Source organism: Herpailurus yagouaroundi, unplaced genomic scaffold, assembly GCF_014898765.1.
Source record: "Herpailurus yagouaroundi ecotype Mexico unplaced genomic scaffold, PumYag 566, whole genome shotgun sequence".
In the NCBI taxonomy this organism is placed as follows: domain Eukaryota; kingdom Metazoa; phylum Chordata; class Mammalia; order Carnivora; family Felidae; genus Herpailurus; species Herpailurus yagouaroundi.
The window spans coordinates 146,703-168,990 of NW_024412783.1; the positions used below are offsets into that span (position 1 = coordinate 146,703).

Here is a 22,288-nt window from a genome sequence, read left to right on the forward strand (position 1 = left end):
CTTTCTCCTCTAGGGTTTTGATGGTTTCCTGTCTCACATTCAGGTCCTTGATCCATTTTGAGTTTATTTTTGTGAATGGTGTGAGAAAGTGGTCTAGTTTCAACCTTCTGCATGTTGCTGTCCAGTTCTCCCAGCACCATTTGTTAAAGAGACTGTCTTTTTTCCATTGGATGTTCTTTCCTGATTTGTCAAAGATGAGTTGGCCATACGTTTGTGGGTCTAGTTCTGGGTTTCTATTCTATTCCATTGGTCTATGTGTCTGTTTTTGTGCCAATACCATGCTGTCTTGATGATGACAGCTTTGTAGTAGAGGCTAAAGTCCGGGATTGTGATGCCTCCTGCTTTGGTCTTCTTCTTCAAAATTACTTTGGCTATTCGGGGACTTTTGTGGTTCCATATGAATTTTAGGATTGCTTGTTCTAGTTTCGAGAAGAATGCTGGTGCAATTTTGATTGGGATTGCATTGAATGTGTAGATAGCTTTGGGTAGTATTGACATTTTGACAATATTTATTCTTCCAATCCATGAGCAGGGAATGTCTTTCCATTTCTTTAAATCTTCTTCAATTACCTTCATAAGCTTTCTATAGTTTTCAGCATACAGATCCTTTACATCTTTGGTTAGATTTATTCCTAGGTATTTTATGCTTCTTGGTGCAATTGTGAATGGGATCAGTTTCCTTATTTGTCTTTCTGTTACTTCATTGTTAGTGTATAAGAATGCAACTGATTTCTGTACATTGATTTTGTATCCTGCAACTTTGCTGAATTCATGTATCAGTTCTAGCAGACTTTTGGTGGAGTCTATCGGATTTTCCATGTATAATATCATGTCATCTGCAACAAGTGAAAGCTTGACTTCATCTTTGCCAATTTTGATGCCTTTGATTTCCTTTTGTTGTCTGATTGCTGATGCTAGAACTTCCAGCACTATGTTAAACAACAGCGGTGAGAGTGGGCATCCCTGTCGTGTTCCTGATCTCAGGGAAAAAGCTCTCAGTTTTTCCCCGTTGAGGATGATGTTAGCTGTGGGGTTTTCATAAATGGCTTTTATGATCTTTAAGTATGTTCCTTCTATCCCGACTTTCTCAAGGGTTTTTATTAAGAAAGGGTGCTGGATTTTGTCAAAGGCCTTTTCTGCATCGATTGACAGGATCATATGGTTTTTCTCTTTTTTTTTGTTAATGTGATGTATCACGTTGATTGACTTGCGAATGTTGAACCAGCCCTGCATCCCAGGAATGAATCCCACTTGATCATGGTGAACAATTCTTTTTATATGCCGTTGAATTCGATTTGCTAGTATCTTATTGAGAATTTTGGCATCCATATTCATCAGGGATATTGGCCTGTAGTTCTCTTTTTTTACTGGGTCTCTGTCTGGTTTAGGAATCCAAGTAATACTGGCTTCATAGAATGAGTCTGGAAGTTTTCCTTCCCTTTCTATTTCTTGGAATAGCTTGAGAAGGATAGGTATTATCTCTGCTTTAAACGTCTGGTAGAACTCCCCTGGGAAGCCATCTGGTCCTGGACTCTTATTTGTTGGGAGATTTTTGATAACCGATTCAATTTCTTCGCTGGTGATGGGTCTGTTCAAGCTTTCTATTTCCTCCTGATTGAGTTTTGGAAGAGTGTGGGTGTTCAGGAATTTGTCCATTTCTTCCAGGTTGTCCAATTTGTTGGCATATAATTTTTCATAGTATTCCCTGATAATTGTTTGTATCTCTGAGGGATTGGTTGTAATCATTCCATTTTAATTCATGATTTTATCTATTTGGGTCATCTCCCTTTTCTTTTTGAGAAGGCTGGCTAGAGGTTTGTCAATTTTGTTTATTTTTTCAAAAAACCAACTCTTGGTTTCGTTGATCTGCTCTACAGTTTTTTTAGATTCTATATTGTTTATTTCTGCTCTGATCTTTATTATTTCTCTTCTTCTGCTGGGTTTAGGCTGCCTTTGCTGTTCTGCTTCTATTTCCTTTGGTGTGCTGTTAGATTTTGTATTTGGGATTTTTCTTGTTTCTTGAGATAGGCCTGGATTGCAATGTATTTTCCTCTCAGGACTGCCTTCGCTGCGTCCCAAAGCATTTGGATTGTTATATTTTCATTTTCGTTTGTTTCCATATATTTTTTAATTTCTTCTCCAATTGCCTGGTTGACCCACTCATTCGTTAGTAAGGTGTTCTTTAACCTCCATGCTTTTGGAGGTTTTCCAGACTTTTTTCTGTGGTTGATTTCAAGCTTCATAGCATTGTGGTCTGAAAGTATGCATGGTATGATTTCAATTCTTGTAAACTTATGAAGGGCTGTTTTGTGACCCAGTATATGATCTATCTTGGAGAATGTTCCATGTGCACTCGAGAAGAAAGTATATTCTGTTGCTTTGGGATGCAGAGTTCTAAATATATCTGTCAAGTCCATCTGATCCAATGTCTCATTCAGGGCCCTTGTTTCTTTATTGACCGTGTGTCTAGATGATCTATCCATTTCTGTAAGTGGGGTGTTAAAGTCCCCTGCAATTACCACATTCTTCTCAATAAGGTTGCTTGTGTTTATGAGTAATTGTTTTATATATTTGGCGCTCCGGTATTCGGCGCATAGACATTTATAATTGTTAGCTCTTCCTGATGGATAGACCCTGTCACTATTATATAATGTCCTTCTTCATCTCTTGTTACAGCCTTTAATTTAAAGTCTAGTTTGTCTGATATAAGTATGGCTACTCCAGCTTTCTTTTGGCTTCCAGTAGCATGATAAATAGTTCTCCATCCCCTCACGCTCAATCTACAGGTGTCCTCAGGTCTAAAATGAGTCTCTTGTAGACAGCAAATAGATGGGTCTTGTTTTTTTATCCATTCTGATACCCTATGTCTTTTGGTTGGCGCATTTAATCCATTTACATTCAGTGTTATTATAGAAAGATATGGGTTTAGAGTCATTGTGATGTCTGTATGTTTTATGCTTGTAGTGACGTCTCTGGTACTTTGTCTCACAGGGTCCCCCTTAGGATCTCTTGTAGGGCTGGTTTAGTGGTGACAAATTCCTTCAGTTTTTGTTTGTTTGGGAAGACCTTTATCTCTCCTTCTATTCTAAATGACAGGCTTGCTGGATAAAGGATTCTCGGCTGCATATTTTTTCTGTCTAGCAAACTGAAAATCTCGTGCCAACTCTTTCTGGCCTGCCAAGTTTCAAAAGAGAGATCAGTCACGAGTCTTATAGGTCTCCCTTTATATGTGAGGGCACGTTTACCCCTTGCTGCTTTCAGAATTTTCTCTTTATCCTTGTATTTTGCCAGTTTCACTATGATATGTCGTGCAGAAGATCGATTCAAGTGACGTCTGAAGGGAGTTCTCTGTGCCTCTTGGATTTCAATGCCTTTTTCCTTCCCCACTTCAGGGAAGTTCTCAGCTATTATTTCTTCAAGTACCCCTTCAGCACCTTTCCCTCTCTCTTCCTCCTCTGGGATACCAATGATGCATATATTATTTCTTTTTAGTGTATCACTTAGTTCTCTAATTTTCCCCTCATACTCCTGGATTTTTTTATCTCTCTTTTTCTCAGCTTCCTCTTTCTCCATAACTTTATCTTCTAGTTCACCTATTCTCTCCTCTGCCTCTTCAATCCGAGCTGTGGTGGTTTCCATTTTGTTATGCATTTCGTTTAAAGCGTTTTTCAGCTCCTCGTGACTGTTCCTTAGTCCCTTGATCTCTGTAGCAAGAGATTCTCTGCTGTCAGCTATACTGTTTTCAAGCCCAGCGATTAATTTTATGACTATTATTCTAAATTCACTTTCTGTTATATTATTTAAATCCTTTTTGATCAGCTCATTAGCTGTTGTTATTTCCTGGAGATTCTTCTCAGGGGAATTCTTCCGCTTGGTCATTTTGGATAGTCCCTGGCGTGGTGAGGACCTGCAGGGTACTTCCCCTGTGCTGTGGTGTATAACTGGAGTTGGTGGGCAAAGCCGCAGTCAGACCTGATGTCTGCCCCCACCCCACCGCTGGGGCCACAGTCAGACTGGTGCGTGCCTTCTCTTCCCCTCTCCTAGGGGCGGGATTCACTGTGGGGTGGGGTGGCCTGTCTGGGCTACTTGCACACTGCCAGGCTTGTGATGCTGGGATCTGGCGTCTTAGCTGGGGTGGGTAGGCAAGGTGCACAGGGGCAGGAGGGGCAGGCTTAGCTTGCTTCTCCTTAGGTGATCCACTTCAGGAGGGGCCCTGTGGCAGCAGCAGGGAGTCAGATCCGCTGCCGGAGGTTTGGCTCCGCAGAAGCACAGAGTTGGGTGTTTGCGCGGAGCGATCAAGTTCCCTGGCAGGAACTGGTTCTCTTTGGGATTTTGGCTGGGGGATGGGCGGGGAAGATGGCGCTGGCAAGCGCCTTTGTTCCCCACCAAACTGAGCTCTGTCGTCCGGGGGCTCAGCAGCTTTCCTTCCCTTTGTCCTCCAGCCTTCCCGCTTTCTGAGCAGAGCTATTAACTTATGACCTCCCAGCCGCTAAGTCGCGCTTGCTGTCGGAACACAGTCCGTCAGGCCCCTTTGCTTTTTGCAAGCCAGACTTGGGGCCTCTGCTTGGCCGGCGAGCCGCCCCTTCGCCCCGGCTCCCTACCGCCAGTCCGTGGAGCGCGCACTGCCTCGACGCCCTTCCTACCCTCTTCCGTGGGCCTCTCGTCTGCGCTTGGCTCCGGCGACTCCGTTCTGTTAATCCTCTGGTGGTTTTCTGGGTTATTTAGGCAGGTGTAGGTGGAATCTAAGTGATCAGCAGGACGCGAGGTGAGCCCAGCGTCCTCCTACGCCGCCATCTTCCCTCCTCCTCTCCCTTACTTGAAAGTTTTAAATGCAGTGAGAGGAGTTAGACCCCAAGGTGGTAAAGGTTAGGTGGAGGCACTCAACGTCCAAAGGCACAGGGGGTGGGACTACTGTAATGGACAGCAGAGTCAAAGCAGCATTTTTAGGAGTCTGACTCATGCAGACTTATGCAGTTGACTAAACATGGTAGTCTTAGAAGTAAAATAGGAAGTCTGCTAAATTTTTGCTTGATTTGTACAAGCAGAAAAGTTCTAAGTCAGGTAAACAGAAGCCTAACTTATATCATAAAAAACATAGTCACAGTCATTCAATCATTTTCTGATTTGAGCCAATTTATAGATCAAAGTCCTTAAGTAGTGGCAATTTGTGTTTCTTTGAGAATGAACTCCACCATATTACTGAAAATTGATACTCAAACTTTCTCACAGACTTTCCCCAAGGGTTCTAAGACTTTTACCAGAGTAAATGTACATTGCAGTAAGGGAAATAAACAGACAATTTGGGATGACTACACACTATATCTGAACCTACACTAATTCTAGGAGACCAAAAATGTCACTGTGTCTCACCAGAGTAGAGACAAAACAGCTTCCACAATAATATAGACCTAGTTCAGGGTCCCACATGAAACGAGCAGACTATTGAATCTGTAAATGAGAGAAAATAACACACCCAACTGGGGAAAATATTGCCTACCAAATCCAATGCTGCCCAATGAATGGTGTGCCTCATTCTTGGTTGTAGGAAGGTCCAGATGCAATAACTTATCATGTACCTTGGAAAGAATATCTCCACATGTCCCAAACCACTGCACCCTTAGAAGTTTCTAGACAAGCCTTGAATTTTAGTCTGAAATGTTTCCACCCCCTTTTTTACTGATAAGTATAGAATAGTTGTTACAATTTATCACTAGGTCCAATCAGCATGTCATCAATATTATGGAACAGTGTGATATCTCAACGAAGGGAAAGGTAGTAAATAAACTTTAAATGCTCAAGTACAACACCAAGTAGGTTGCAATATTCATAGGACCAGGAGAACTTTCTCCTGAAGAATGTGTCTGCTCTGAATCAGCATTCAATCAATGGTGCTGATTATCTTAATTCACAAATCTTGAAATCAAAGCAGAGCCAATGGAGTGGCATCATTCACAGTTACCTACAGTGAACCATAAACAAAATTTTAATTTTTTCCCCATGACTTTATGTTCTGTTGGCCTAGCAGACTTTGTTCCAGAGGGAGGAATGTTCCATTGGGATATACAACAATAATTCCAACCGAACTGGAAGTTGAGAATGCCACCTGGCCACATAGGAATCCTTATGTGTCTGAGCCAACAGGCAGAAAAAAGTTACAGTGTTGGTTGGGGTGACTGATCTTCATTACAAGTGTAAATTGGATGGTGACTCAATAAGCATGCCTTAATACACTTTGAAAGTTTGAAGTCATATTTAGACTTTTTAAACGTCACTTGGAAAATTTAGAAATATGTAAAAACTCAACAATACAAAACAATTTAGTAAAAATTATGATAGAAATTAGAAAATATAGACGAATGAAAGTGAAAAAGAACACAACATAACAAAGTTTACGGAATACAGTGAAGAAAGTGGCCATAGAGAAAACTATAGTTGTAAACAACACAGTTCTAAATTAACATCCTTAGTAAATAAAATTAGACGTGAGGAAGTAGAAGATTAAAAAAAAAAGAGCAATTTAAATGAAAAGCTGAGAGAAGAAAAGGAAACAATATAGAATAGAAAAAAAAATAAATTGTCACTTTATAGTGCCTTTTATAAGGTCAAAAAAGTTTAAAAGCATTTGACTAGACTGGAAAGAAAAATAGAAGAAAAGACAAACAAACAAACAAACATAAGAAAAAACACAAACAAAGCATAAATGAAAGGGGACAGTACTAGGATCTGTGAATAAATCCGAGTTACAATGAGAATATTATGAACAATTGCTTACCAAAAATTGCATAATCAAGACATATTGAACAAATCTCTAGAAACACAAAAATTATCGAAACTGACTCAAAATAATCTACCATATCACAACAGACCTATAAAAAGTAACAAAATTGAATACGTAAATGTAAGTCTTTCAAAATAAGAATTTTCAGGGCAATATGACTTTAGTGGTGAATTATATAAAAATTTAAAGAATTAAAAACCATGCTTCACAGCACTTCCAAGGAATAGAAGAGTCCAGAACTCTCCATAAATCATTTTATGAGGCAAGCATTACCCTGATACCAAAGCCTGATTGATAGAAAGAAAGAAAGAAAGAAAGAAAGAAAGAAAAAAGGATACAGACTAATATCCTTACTAGTATTTAACAAAATGCAACCAAACTGAATCTAAAAGCATCTTAAACAGCATATAAAAAGATTCATGCACTATAACCAAGTGGAATTTTCCTGGGAATACAAGAGTGTTTCAATATAAGAAAACCAAATAATGTAATTGGCCGTACTAGTGAATTAAAGGTAGAAGCCTACATGATAATCTCAAGTGACACAGAAAAGACATTTAAAAAAAATCTATCACTCTTTCTTATTAAAAGCATTAATAAATATACGAATATAAGGAAATTACCTCAACATAAGAAAGGGAAGGTTTTCAAAATCCATAAGCTTGCACTATATGAAAAGGGAAAAACTGAAAGCTTTCTTCCTCAAGTCAGGAACAAGAACAATTTGCCAGTTTTACCACGTCTATTCAACACATTGTACTGAAAGTTCTATCCAGAGCAACTGGAAAAGAAAAATACATAAAAGATATTCATATTGGAAAATAAAAATTGAAACAAAATCTATTCACAGATGACATCATCCTCTATGTTGAAATCAAACAACCCACAAGAAAGTTAATAGAAATAATGAATCAATTTATCAAATTCATAGGGTAGAAAATCAACATACAAAAATTAGTTACATATTTATAAACCTGAAAAAAATCAGAAAAAAATATATTAAAAAGTCAGTTCTGTTTACAATAGTGTCTAGAAAAATTAAGCAAGGAGAAATAAATTAAACAAGGATGTAAAAAATTGCACACTAAAAACTACAGACCATTTATGAAAGAAATTAAAGACTTCAAATGGAAAGAAATCACGAATTCATAAAAATGCAAATTTAGTATGATTAAGATGCCAATATTACTTAAGTGATCAGCAGACTTAATGCAATCACTATCAAAACTCCAAGCTCACTTCTTACAGTGAGGAAACTGGTATACAAATTTTTATGGATCACAAGAGGCCATGGATAGCAACAACAAAAAAAATCTTGAAATTGAAGAATAAAGTTAGAGGGATCATAATTTCTCATTTCAAAACTTACTGCAAAGCTACAGTAATCAAAAAGGTGTGGTTATTGAATAAATATCTATCTATCTGTATAACTTCTATCTATCTATCTTTCATCTCTTTATCATGTATATCATATCTGTATCAATGAAATAGAATTGAGAGTCTATAAGTAAACCTACACCTTTATTGCAAATTGAATTTTCACAAAAGCTCAAAGTCCATTCTGTGTGTAAATATTGTCCCTTTAACAAGTGTTTCTGGAATAACTGCATTTCCACATGCAAAAGAATGAAGTTGGATCTCTGCTTCATATATATAGAAAAACTAACTCAAAATATATCAGTGAAATAAAGATTAATAAAAAAGTATAGAATAAATAACATGGGCAAGTCATGACCTTGTACTCTTAAACAGGACACCAAAAGCACAAACACCAAAGGGGGAAACAAAACACATAAATTGAACTTCACTGACTTCTTTAATTAACTTTTTAGAGATTTTATTTTTAAGGAATCTCTACACCCAATGTGGGGCTCAAACATATAACTGCACAATCAAGCTGCCTGCTCCACAGACTAAGGCAGCAAGGTGCTCAGAACTTCATTGACATTTAAAACAACTTTGTATCAAAGGACATTACCAAGAGAGATAAAAGACAAATTACTGAATGGGAGAAAATATTTGCAAAATATATATCAAATAAGGGTTTTATCTCAAGAGCACATAAAGAACTTTACAAATTCAACAACAAAACAAACAACCCTAAGTTGAAAATAGAAAAAAAAATACATATTTTTCTAAAGAAGATATAAAATGGCAAAGAAGTACATGAAAAGAAACTCAACACTATTAGTCATTAGGGAAATGAAAACCAAAACCACAATGAGATACCACTTCACACCTTTTAGGAGGGCTATATTATTTTTAAAAGTGAAAATAACAAGTGTTGGGGAGAATATGGAGAAATTACAACCCTTGGACATTGCTGGTGGGAATTTCAAATGCTGCAGCCATTGTGGAAAACTTTTGGCAGTTCCTCAAAAAAACTATAAATATAATTACCATATGATCAAGCAATTCCATTCCTAGTAACATACCTCCAAATAATTAAAGACAAGGAGTTGAAGAGTTTCTTTATGCCAATGTTCATCGTGGCATTATGTACAGCAGCCAAAAATATAGAAACGACACAAATGTTCATCATTACATGAATGGGAAAATTATATTACATAAAATAGTGAAATATTCATTATTCATAGCAAGGGATGATATTGTGATATATAGTCTAACATGAATGAGCCTTGAAAACATTATACCAAGTAAAATAAGCCTGACACAAAAAGGGAAATATTGCATGATTAACTGATATTAAATAGCTAGACTAATCAGATTTTATAGAAACAGACATAGAGTTAAAGGGAGTTGGAGGTTTGAGACAGTGGGAAGTTACTGATTAATATAGATATTCTGTGCAGGGTGATAAAAATATTTCAGAAATAGTGGTGATATTTGCACAACAGTAGAATGTACTACTGCCAAAGATTATAAATTTAATTAAGAAGTCAGATGGTATCTTATAATTATATTTATCTATCATCTATCTATCTTCCTATCTATCTATTCTACATATATTCTTATATATTTATATAATTTACATATGGTGTGTGTGTATATATGTATATATATATTCACAATATTTAAAATAATAACGTATTTTTCTCTATAATGATTTCATTGCAGTTAGAAATAATTAACCCCAGGCTATTGATTTAAAGTCTTTTAGGGGCGCCTGGGTGGCTCGGTTAAGTATCTGACTCAGGCTCAGGTCATGATCTCACCGTTTGTGAGTTCGAGCCCGCATCGGACTCTGTGCTGACAGCTGGGAGCCTGGAGCCTGCTTAGGATTCTGTCTCCTTCTCTCTCTGCTCATGCTCTGTCTCTCTCTGTCTCTCAGAAATAAATAAATGGTAAAAAAAAAAAATAAAGTCTTTTAAAGTTTTACCTTTATTTCCCATTTTATTAATCCTGTATTCTACTATTTTAGGTTTAAAATATAGGTATATATGTATACACACACACGCATACACAAGACTTCATGATGCTTTTAAACAGTGGAAGGAAACTCTCTAAAAACCTGAATGTCAAATTGGATTAATAGAGTATCCTCTTGTGAGCCAAAAGAGAAGCTCAACCACACCATAGATGAGTTCTACTAATAAATTCATTTTTGTCTGTTTTTCTTTTTCTTTTTCTTTTTCCTTTTAGGTTCACTCAAGAAGAAGCATGGTGAGTTTGTTTACTTCTAACTCAGAGCAGTTCAAGCATTTGTTTATAGGACAGGGTCACAAATTCAAGTTGTGCCTGACCAACATGAATCCAAAGAAAAGACTGCAGGAATTGTGTATGCAAGGCAAGTTGCCATAGGACTAATCTTATCCATGTCAAAAAAAGAGAGCCCAGGATGAGAACTTAAGTAAGGGCTATTTAACTGTTTAATATATATGAACATTGTTCTAACAACATCCCTAAGGAGGAGCTGTGATTTGTCAGTTTCAGAGAACTAGGGCAGAAACAATGTACTGTTATGTTCATTAAGTTATTTCTAAGGACCAGCTAAAGTAAATGTTCTCAAAACCAAGAATCGATCAGAATGCCATGGAGAGCACATAATTCTGGGACACATCTCTTAATTTTTGATTCAATATTTCTGCGTTGGGCTCAAGTATTGTCATTTCTAACAAGGTCCCATATGAGAAATGCCAATGCTGTGCAGCCAGGAGCCACACCATGAAGAATGTGGCTGTATCAAAATTTACTTGATAATTTACAAAACTATTAAGAACCATTAACATTAGAATTTAAATTTTATTTATAATTACCTGATGGGCTAAAACAATACAAAGTATTAATGCACAAGAAACAGATCAAATCCAGGAAAAAGACATGGAGCTTCCCAGGCTACATGGAAATTGATGCCATTTAACTTTTGGTATTACAATTTGAGAATAAGTGGTAAGATATCTAGGAGTAAACCAAGCCTTGTTTCTAAGGTAAGTAGTATTCTTCTGCTTTGGTTAAGAAATCACAATATCGAGGTGCCTAGTGGCTCAGTTGTTTAAGCATCCGACTTTGGCTTAGGTCATGATATCATGGTTCATGAGTTCGACTTTGACTCAGGTTATGATCTCATGGTTCATGACTTCCAGCCCCAAGTCGAGCTCTGTGCTGATAGCTTGGAGCCTGCAACCTGCTTCGGATTCTGTGTCTCCCTCTCTATTTGCGCCTCCTCTCTCTCTCTCTCTGTCTCTCTCAAAAATAAATAAACATTAAAAAATTAAAGAAATCACAATATCAATGAAAAACGTTATTAAGTACTGAAAAGTGTTGAATCATTAGGAAAGACCAGAGCACTTTTGAAAACTGAAATTACACTCTCTTTGTCACTTTGGACTGGGACAGATGCATGTACTTGCATTTAGTTACAATGAGTGCAATACTGTAAGATGTAGATATTGAACATTATTCCTAGTCCTATTCCCAGGACACAGTCTAGCTGAATGAGTCTAGGCCCTTGGGGAGACAGGCCCCTGGAGCTGAAAAGATAATGTGAATCTGGGGTAGTCAGAGATTGAAGACAAGTAGTACCTATTCCTATTGCAGGAATTTTGAATTGTGAGTTCTGGGCTTAATCATATACACAGGTATCTTGGGAAGTAGGAGATTTTAGACACAGTAGAAGTTTAAGTGCCATCTCTGGAGACAGCTTTCCATATAGAAAGAAAATACTGTTTTGTTTTATTTTTTGTAATGTATTTTTTAAATTGAATTTAGCCTATATTATTGAATTTTTCAGGTGTACACCATATTTATTTGACATTTCTATGCTTTGCTCAATATTCACCACAATAAGTATAGTCACCATCTGTCACCATACACTATTATACCATTACTGACTATATTCTTTAGGTTGAACATTTCTTTTTTGTGACTTATTTATTTTATAAGTAGATGTTTGCATTTTTAATCCTTTTTATTGTGCCCTTGTCCACACCCACCACCTGTGTGGCAACAATTTATTGTTTGTGTTTAACAGTTTGCCTTTTCCTTGTTTCCTTGTTTTTTGTTTTGTTTTGTTTTTGTTTTTTGTTTTGAATTTTTGGATTCCACATAGAGTGAAATTATATGGTACATGTCTGTCTGACTTATTTCACTTATCATAATACCCTCTTGAACAATGCATGTTTTGGAAAATATCATGATCTCATTATTTTTTTAAAGCTAAGTAACATTATATATGTTGCCACCACACCAGGTCCCTAAAGTTTGGATTTTAAAACTCAGCTGGCTTGGCCAGGATAGAAGCAAAGCACAATGTGCTTCTCCAGTCAGGCAGGAAAACCAGAAACAGACAGTGTAAAAACAGCAGTCTCAAAAAAACTATCACACAAAAGAGGAAATTATCTACTCTTCTGGGAGAGCTTCCCTGACTGCAGACAGCAGAAACTACCCATTCTGGGGACAACGGAGCTGGAGTGATAATTTTCCTCCTCTGTCCTGCAGCATAAACTAACTTCATTAAACAGCACAGTGACAACATTGGCTGTTTCAGTTGCTTACACCCAGCCCCACTGTCCAGCATTCTACTGGTACTACTTTTCTCTGGCAAGTGTGTCAAACGACTAGCAAAGCAGGTCCCCTCCAGAGGACCAGCAGAATCCTTCTTATGCACTACCTCTACCAATCATAGAGTTCTGCAAAGATCATGTATAAGGGGAAGTACAAGGGGAATAGACTCACATCCTTATTAACAAGTAGATTAGAGGACACCTATTTAAGATTTGACAATTTGTGGCCAAGTTCCATACATTCCCCACAGCTGGCAGGAAAAACTCAAGAGGACTAACTTGAGGAATAGAGCATGCATAACAGCAGCAGAGTGCCACACTACAGATACATTTTGAAGCATGGGTCTCTGGACATGATTTGACCTGCTCTTCATAAAGCCATTACTCTCAGGAGCACAAAACATAACAGACGTACCTAACACAGAAGAAAAGAGACTTAGACAAAATGTCAAGACAGACCAACTCATTCCCCCAAAAAAGTACAACAAAATGTCGCAGCCAGTGATCCACTTGAAACAGATATAGGTAATATACATGATTTGCAATTTGAAGCAACAATTATAAGAATACTACCTATGCTTGAGAAAAACATAGAAGACACCAGGGAGCCTATTACCCCAAATAGAAAAGATCTTAAAACCAATCATGCTGAAATGAAACGTGCAATAATGGAGATTCAAAACTGACTGGATTCAATGACTACAAGAATGAAAGAAGCAGAGGAAGGAAGAGGTGACAAAGGGGATAGATTTATGGAAAATAAAGAAGCTGATCAAAAGACAGAAGGAAAATTTTGAACCATGAAAGTAGACATATGCAATCAGTGATTTCATTAAATGTAATGACATTCTTACAATAGCAATCCCAGAAGAAGAGAGAGAAAAGGTGGCAGATGGTTTATCTGAGACAATTATAGTTGAATACTTCCCAATCTGGGGAAGGAAACAGACTTCCAAATTCAGGACGCACATATAACTTCCATCAAAATGAACAAAAGCAGGTAAAAATCAAGACATATTGTGTCTAAATTTGCAAAAGATAAAGATAAAGAAAAAAATCTTAAAAGCAACAAGACAAAAGAAGTCACTAACTCATAAAGGTAGACCAATAAGGTTAGCAGCAGTTTTCTCCACAGACACTTGACAGGCCAGAAAAGGGTTCCATGATATATTCAATGTGCTGAATGGGAAAAATCTGCAGTCAGTAGTAAGGTATCCAGCAAGGCTATCATTCAGAACAGGAGAGATAAAGAGTTTCACAGAGGGGCGCCTGGGTGGCGCAGTCGGTTATGTGTCCGACTTCAGCCAGGTCACGATCTCGCGGTCCGTGAGTTCGAGCCCCGCGTCAGGCTCTGGGCTGATGGCTCAGAGCCTGGAGCCTGTTTCCCATTCTGTGTCTCCCTCTCTCTCTGCCCCTCCACCGTTCATTCTCTGTCTCTCTCTGTCCCAAAAATAAATAAACGTTGATTATGATATATCGATAATTATTCTGAAAAAAAAATTACACCGTAAATTGAATAAATGATCTAATCAAAAAACAGTGTGTCCAAATGGATATGTAAGAGAAAAAGACACACTTATGCTGACTACAACACTCATTTTAGACCTCAAGACACAAGCAAACTGAAAGTGAGGGGATGCAGAAACATTTACAATGCAAATAGATGTCAAAAGTAAGCTTTACTGGCAATATTTATAACAGACATACTACATTTAAAAATTTTTTTTTAACATTTATTTATTTTTTGAGAGAGAGACAGACAGACAGAGCATGAGCGGGGGAGGGGCAGACAGAGACAGAGACAGAGACAGAGAATCCGAAGCAGGCTCCAGGCTCTGAGCTGTCAGCGCAGAGCCTGAGGCGGGGCTGGAACTCACAAACCATGAGATCGTGACCTGAGGTGAAGTTGGATGTCCAACCGACTGAGCCACCCAGGCACCCCCAGACATACTACATTTTAAACTGAAGACTATAATATGAGATAAAGAAGGACGTTATATCATAATGAAGGAGGCTATCCAACAAGAAAATCTAACAATTGTAAATATTTATGCACCCAAAAGGAAAGCACTGCAATTTATAAAACAATTAATAACAAACATAAAGGAACTAATTGGTAATAATAAAATAATAGGAGAGGAATTTAACATTCACTTGCAGCAATGGAAAGATAATATGAGCAGAACATCAACAAGGAAACAATAGCTTTGAATGACACCCTGAGCCAAATGGGCTTAACATATGTAGTCAAAACATTTCTTCCTAAACTATCAGATTACCGTTTTTTCAAGTGCACATGGGATATTTTCCAGAATAGATCACCTACTTTGTCACATATCAGGCCTCAACAAGTACAAAAAACTTTCAGATCATAACATATATGTTTTCTGACCACAATGTCATGAAATTTGAAATCGACCACAAGAAAAAAAAAAATGGAAACATCAAAAATACATGGAGGTTAAAGGACATCTTACTCAGGAATGGATGGATCAACCAGGGAATTAAAGAAGAAATAAAAAAAAATACACAGAAACAAATGATAATGAAAACAAGATGGCCCAAGAGCTTTGGGATGAAGCATAAGCTGTAGAAAAAGGGAAATATAGAGTAATAGAGGCCTCCTTCAAGAAGTAAGAAAAATCTCAAATACAAAAACTAAGCTTACACCTGAAAGAGATATGTAAACAACAACAAACAAAGTCTCAAACCAGCAGAATAAGAGAATTAAGACAGATTAGAGCAGAAATTTATGATAGAGAAAATAATGAGGAAAAAAAGAACAGGCAAATGGGAAAAGGATCTGGTTGAAAAAACTAATAACATTTATAAACTCCTAGCCATATTTATCAAAAAGAAAGAGAAAAGACCTCAATAAATAAAATCACAAATAAAGGAGGAGAGATCACAACAAACACTACATTAATACAATTATAAGAGAATGTCATGAAACATCATATGTCAAGAAACTGGGCAACTTGGTATAAATGTACAAACTCCTAGAAACATATAAACTACCAAAGTTAAATGGAAAGAAATTGAAAACTTGAACAGACCAATAACCACCACCAACAACAAAAATGGAATCATTAATCAAAAATCCCCCAACAAAAAATTCAGGGCAAGAGTCTTCACAAGTGAATTTCAACAAAAATGTACAGAAGACTTAATACCTATTTTTCTAAAAATGTTCCAAAAAATAGAAATGGAAAGAAAACTTCCAAACTCATTCTATGAGGCCAGCATTATTGTGATTCCAAAACCAGATAAAAATCCCACAAACAGGGAAAATTAAAGGCCAATATCCCTCAAGTAGAAAATTGAATCTAAGGTACATTAATAGAATTATTCACCATGATCAAGTGGGATTTATTCCTGGGCTGCAAGTGTGGTTCAATATTTGCAAAATCAATCAACATGATACACCACGTTAACAAAATAAAGAATAGGGACAATACATTCCTCTAAATGGATGCAGAAAAAGAATTTAACAAAGTACAGCATCAAATATTTAAAAAAAACATAAACCTAAATAAAGTAGAGATAGAGGGAACATGCTGCAATATCATAAAGGCCATAAGGAAAAGGCACACAGCTAATATCATCTGATATGGAGAAAAACTGAGAGGTTTTCCTCCATGATACAGGAGCATGACAGTGATACCCACTCTCAGCAGTTATTAAAAATACTACTGGAAATTCTAGCCTGAGATATCAGATGACAAAAAGACATATAAAGCATCAAAATTGGCAACAAAGAAGTCAAATACTCACTATTTGCAGACAACATGATACTGAATATAGAAAATTGTAAAAATGTCTATACTACCAAAAAAATTGCCATATTTAATGCAAACCCTAACAAAATACACCAGCATTTTTCAGAGATGGAATATTTATAAGAATTTATGGAACCGCAGAAGACCTGGAATAGCAAAAACAACCTTGAAAATGAAAAGAAAAGCTGAAGACATCATAATTCCAGACTTCAAGTTATATTACAAAGTTGTAATGATCAAGACAATATGATACTGGCACTACAACAGACCCATACATCAATGGAAAAGAATAGAAAACCCAGAAATGGACCCACAACTATATGGGCAACTTATCTTTGACAAAACAGGAAAGAATATCCAATGTGAAGAAGACAGTCTCTTGGACAAATGATGTTGGGAAAACTTGAAAGCAAGAGGCTAAAGAAGGAAAAGGACCACTCTGAATACCATACACAAAAGTAAATTAAAAGAGGGTAAGAGGCATAAATGTTAGTGAGGAAATCATTGAAATCCTAGAGGAGAAAACAGTAACCTCTTCCACACTGGCCATTACTAGCTGTTTCTCCAGAGGCAAGGAAAACAAAAGCAAAAACAAACTATTGGAAATTTACCAAGATAAAGCCTCTCTACAGTGAAGAAAACAATCAAACTAAAAAGAGACATTTGGAATAGGAGGAGGTATTTACAATTGACATATCTGGTAAAGGGTTATTATCCAAAATAGATGAAGAACTTTTAAAACTCAACATCAAAACAACAAATAATACAGTTAAAAATGGGCAAATGATATGAATATACACTTTTTCTAAAAAAGGTGTTAATGGCTAAGAGAAGCAAGAAAAGATGGTCAATATCACTCATCAATAAGGAAACACAAATCAAAAGTAAATTAAATATCACCTCAAACCAGTGAGAAGGGCCAAAATTAACAACACAGGAAAAAACAAATGTTGGCAAGGATACACAGAAAGGGGAACCCCCTTACACTGTTGATGGGAATGCAAACTGGTTGATCCACTTGGAAAACAGTATGTAAATTCCTCAAAAAGTTAAAAATAGAACTACCATAAGATCCAGCAATTGCACTACTAAATATTTACCCAAAGGATACAAAAAAAAAAAAAAAAAAAAAAAATGATTTAAAGGCGTACATGCATCTGTTGTGTTTAGAAGCATTATCTAATATATCCAAACTATGCAAATTTGCAAAAATAAAAAGCGCTCAAATTCCCATAAACTGATGAATCAATAATGAACATGTGAAAAAAATATACATATACATAATGTATATGTAATGTAATGTATAATGTAATGTGTGTGTGTGTGTGTGTGTGTGTGTGTGTGTGTGTATAATGGAATATTACTCAGCAATAAAAAAAAAGAATGAAATCTTGCCATTTGGGAAGTCATGGATGTAGCTAGAGATTATCATGCAAGGTGAAATGAGTCATTCAGAGAAAGACACATACGATAAGATTTCATTCGAATGTGGAATTTAAGAAACAAAACAAATGAACATATGAAGGGAAAAGAGAGAGAGGCAAACCATAAAACTGATTCTTTTTTTTTTTTTTAATTTTTTTTTCAACGTTTATTTATTTTTGGGACAGAGAGAGACAGAGCATGAACGGGGGAGGGGCAGAGAGAGGGAGACACAGAATCGGAAACAGGCTCCAGGCTCTGAGCCATCAGCCCAGAGCCTGACGCGGGGCTCGAACTCACAGACCGTGAGATCCTGACCTGGCTGAAGTCGGACGCTCAACCGACTGCGCCACCCAGGCGCCCCAAACTGATTCTTAAGTAGACAACAAACTGAGGGTTGCTGGAGGGAAGGTGGGCTGACCAATGGGTTAAATGAGTGATGGGTATTAATGAGGGCACTGGTTGTGATGGGCAATGGGTATCTATAGAACTGATGAATGACTAAATTCTACTTCTGAAACCAATACTGCACTGTATTTCAACTAACTGGAATTTAAGTAAAGACTTGAAACTCAAATTTAAAAAAATAGCATTTTCATTTTGGGAGGCAAATACCCAGTGGTGGATTTATGGATCATATGGTGTTTCTATTTTTAAATTTTTGCACAATCTCCATACTGTTTTCCCCAATGGCTCCACCAGGTTACATTCCCACCAACACTGTCTGAGAGTTCCCTTTACTCTACCCCCTCGTCATCTTATGTTATTTCTTGTCTTTTTGGAACCAGCCATTCGAACAAGTGTAAGGTGATAATCTTATTGTGTTTTTGATTTGTAAATTGTTTATAATTACTAATGTTGAACATATTATCAAGTATATGTTGACAATCTGTTTGTTTTCTTTAGAAAAAAATGTCTATTCAGGTCCTCTGCCCATTTTTAAATCAGATTGTTTTTGGTATTGTTCATGCTGTATAAATTCTTTACATATTTGGATATTAACCTCTTCTTGGATATATTATTTGCAAACTTCTCTCATTCAAGGATTTGCCTTTATATTTTGTTGATGACTTCCTTTTCTGTTGAAGAATTTTTACCTTAGTGTTGTCCCAGTACTTTATTTTTGCTTTTATTTTTCCTTTCCTGGGGCAATATGTTCATAAATATGAGGCTAAACTAATGACGAAGAGATTACTGCCTCTGTTTTCTTTTAGAAGCTTTATGACTTCAGGTCTCACATTTAGATCATCAATCCATATTTATTGTATTTTTGTGTATTGTGTAAGAAAGTGGTGCAGTTTCATTCTTTCACATATACCTGTGCAGTTTTCTCAACACCACTTGTTGAAAAACCTTGTTTTCTCATGATATATTCTTGCATCTTCTGTCATAGGTTGACTATATACATGTGGGCTTATTTCTGTGCTCTGTATCCTATTCTATTGATCTATGTGTCTATTTTTGTGTTAGTACTATACTGCCTTGATTACTGCAGTTTGTAGTCTATCATTAAATCTGCCATTGTGATTCCATTATCTTTGTTCTGAAATCAAGATTTCATTAGTTATACAAGTTTTTTTTTTTCTGTGATTCCATAAAAGTTTTAGGATTATTTGTTCAAGTTATCTTAAAAGATGTTATTGGCATTTTGTTGGATTTGTACTGAAACTTTAGGTTGCTTTAGGTAGGATGGACATTTTAAATATATAAATTATTCTAAAAAGCAAGCATAATACATTTTTCCATTTGCTTGTGTCATTGCAATTTGAATATATTATTATTATTATTATTATTATTATTGTCTAATTGTGGCAGCTAGGATTTTCAGCACTACTATGAGGAATAAAAGTGGTGAGACTGAATATCCCTGTCGTATTCAAAACTTAGAGGGAAAGATTTCAGTTTTTCACTATTGTATGATGTTAGATTGAATTTTTTATATATCACCATTATTATGTTGAGATATTTTCCCTCTAAATCCACTTTGTTGAGAGTTTTTATCAGGAAGGAATGTCGTAATTTGACAAATGCTTTTTCTTCCTCTAGTGAGATGATCATATGTTTTTTTATCCTTTCTCTTATTAATGACATTAATCCCATTGACTGGTATGTGAATGGTGAAAACATGCTTGCATCCCTGAAATAATTACTACTTGATCATGGTTAGTGATTTTTTTAATGTATTGTTGAATATGGCTTTGCTAATATTTTTTTTGGCAATTTTCATGCATGTTCATCATAGATACTAGCCTGTAGTTGTATTTTTGTTTTTTGTTTGTTTTTGTTTATTTTTAGTATTTCGTTTTGTTCTGTTTTTCTGTACCTTTGGTTTGGTCTCAGGGTAATGCTGACCTCATAGAAAGAATTTGAATGCTTTCTTCCATATTCTATTTTTTAATATAGTTTCAGAAGAATAGGTATTAATGCTTCTTTAGATGTTTGGTAGAACTTACCAGTGACACCGTTAGTCCTGGACTCCTGTTTGTTAAAAGTTTATTAATTATTAATTTTATTATTATTAAGTGGCTTTTCAAATTTTCTATTTTTCCTAATCGAGTTTTGGAACTTGGTATCTTTCTAGGAATTTACCTATTTTTTTCTAGTTTGTCCAATTTGTTGACATTTTTTTAAATAATATTCTCTTATAATCTTTGCAAACCTGCTGTGTTTTTTTCCATTATCTGATTTTTATTTATTGTGTCCTCTCTTTTTTTTTTTTCTTGATAAACCTGGCTATAAATTTACCAATTTTGTCTAACTTTTCAAAGAAACAGCTCTTGGTTTCATTTATATTTTCAACTTTGTCTCTATCTCATTTACCTCTGCTCTAATCTTCATTTTCAGTAGCATTTTTGGTTGTCCTTTCCCTTTCTAGCTCCTTTAGCAGTAAGTTTAGATTGATTACTTGAGAACCCACAGCTAACATTATACTTAATGGTGAAAAGCTGAAAACTTTTCCTCCACGTTCAGAACATGACAAGTATGTCCATTCTCAACATCTTTTTACAACATAGAATGCTTATGTATTCTAAAATGCTGAGGCATTTTAACAGTATGGATTCATTGTAAACATAAGCATAGAATTTTTTCCCATTTCCTTGTGTCTTCTTCAATATCTTTCATCAGCATTTTGTAGTTTTTAGATTACAAATCATTCACCTCTCTGGTTAGGTTTATTCCTAGGTATCTTATGTTTGTTGGTGCAATTATAAATAGGATCAATTCTTTAGTTTCTTTTTCTGCTGCTTCATTGTTGATGAATTAGGAATTCAACATTTCTGCACATTTCTATACATTGTACTTCTGTACAAGATTTCTGTACATTGATTGTGTATCCTGTGGTTTTATTGGATTCCTGTATCATTTCTAGGAATTTTTTGATGGAGTCTTTTGGGTTGTCTATATCATTTAATCTGCAAGTAGTGAAAGACTGACTTTTTCCCTATCTATTTGGATGCTTTTTATTTCTTTAACTGTCTGATTGCTGAGGCTTGTAATTTCAGTGTCAAATAACAGTGATGAGAATGGATATCCCTGTTTTGTTCCTGACTGTAGATGAAAATCTTTCAATTTTTCTCTAGTGAGATGATGTTAACAATGGGTCTTTCATATATGGCCATTATTTTTTTGATGTATGTTCCCTCAATCCCTACTTTTTGAGTTTTTGTTTGCCAGAGTGTGGCAAATTTTAACTAGGCATGCTCTGGTCTGCTCATTATATGATAGCTGATGTGACTTCCAGTAGAACTGAAGCCTTGCAGGACACTGTGGTTGGGAGACATGGTGTGGACAGCATTTCTGTCGGTCCACTGAGGAAGGAACCTGCCTTGCTGGGACTGAGGCACACTTGACAGGGAATGGAAATATTGGCAGAGCACAGGGGTGTGAGACTTGGTGTAAGCAAGGTAGGCAGCCAGTCTCAGCACTGTGTATTTACTAAAGGTTGTTCTGTGTTTATACTGAGTGGTGAGGGAGACAGATATCACCAACCAACTCCTTTGTTTCCAGTGAGGGGTTCTTGTGTCTGCTGCTCTCAGAGAAGCACTCACTGAAGAGTGAATAATCTCCCCTCTGTGTGTTCCCTGTGTTTTTCAGATTCCCATTTCCATGCTGTCTGTCCCTAGGTAGTTTGCCTGTCTTCTAGCAATGAGCATTGCAGGGTCCATTCCAGTAAAGGCTCCCAACTTTGAAAACAACAGACGTTAGGGACATGGTTTGGGCAGGGGCTGCACTGGTCTTCTGGAAGAGGGTCTCATCTCACTGAGACTGATGCAGGTTTTGCTGATAAGGGCAATCACAGGCTAGGAAGACAGTGTCAGGGTTGAGCTGCCTTTGACAGAAGGCTT

The 22,288-nt window shown here is 36.4% G+C and overlaps 1 protein-coding gene across 1 annotated transcript in view; it reads left to right on the forward strand.

Annotated features, from left to right (window-relative positions):
- Positions 1-22,288, forward strand: part of LOC121023557 (butyrophilin subfamily 1 member A1-like) — a 76,765-nt gene that overhangs the window by 36,361 nt on the left and 18,116 nt on the right. Inside the window, exon 5 of the mRNA XM_040465514.1 lies at positions 10,382-10,402. Within this exon, the coding sequence (XP_040321448.1) occupies positions 10,382-10,402 (21 nt within the window). The remainder of the gene's footprint in view (positions 1-10,381; positions 10,403-22,288) is intronic.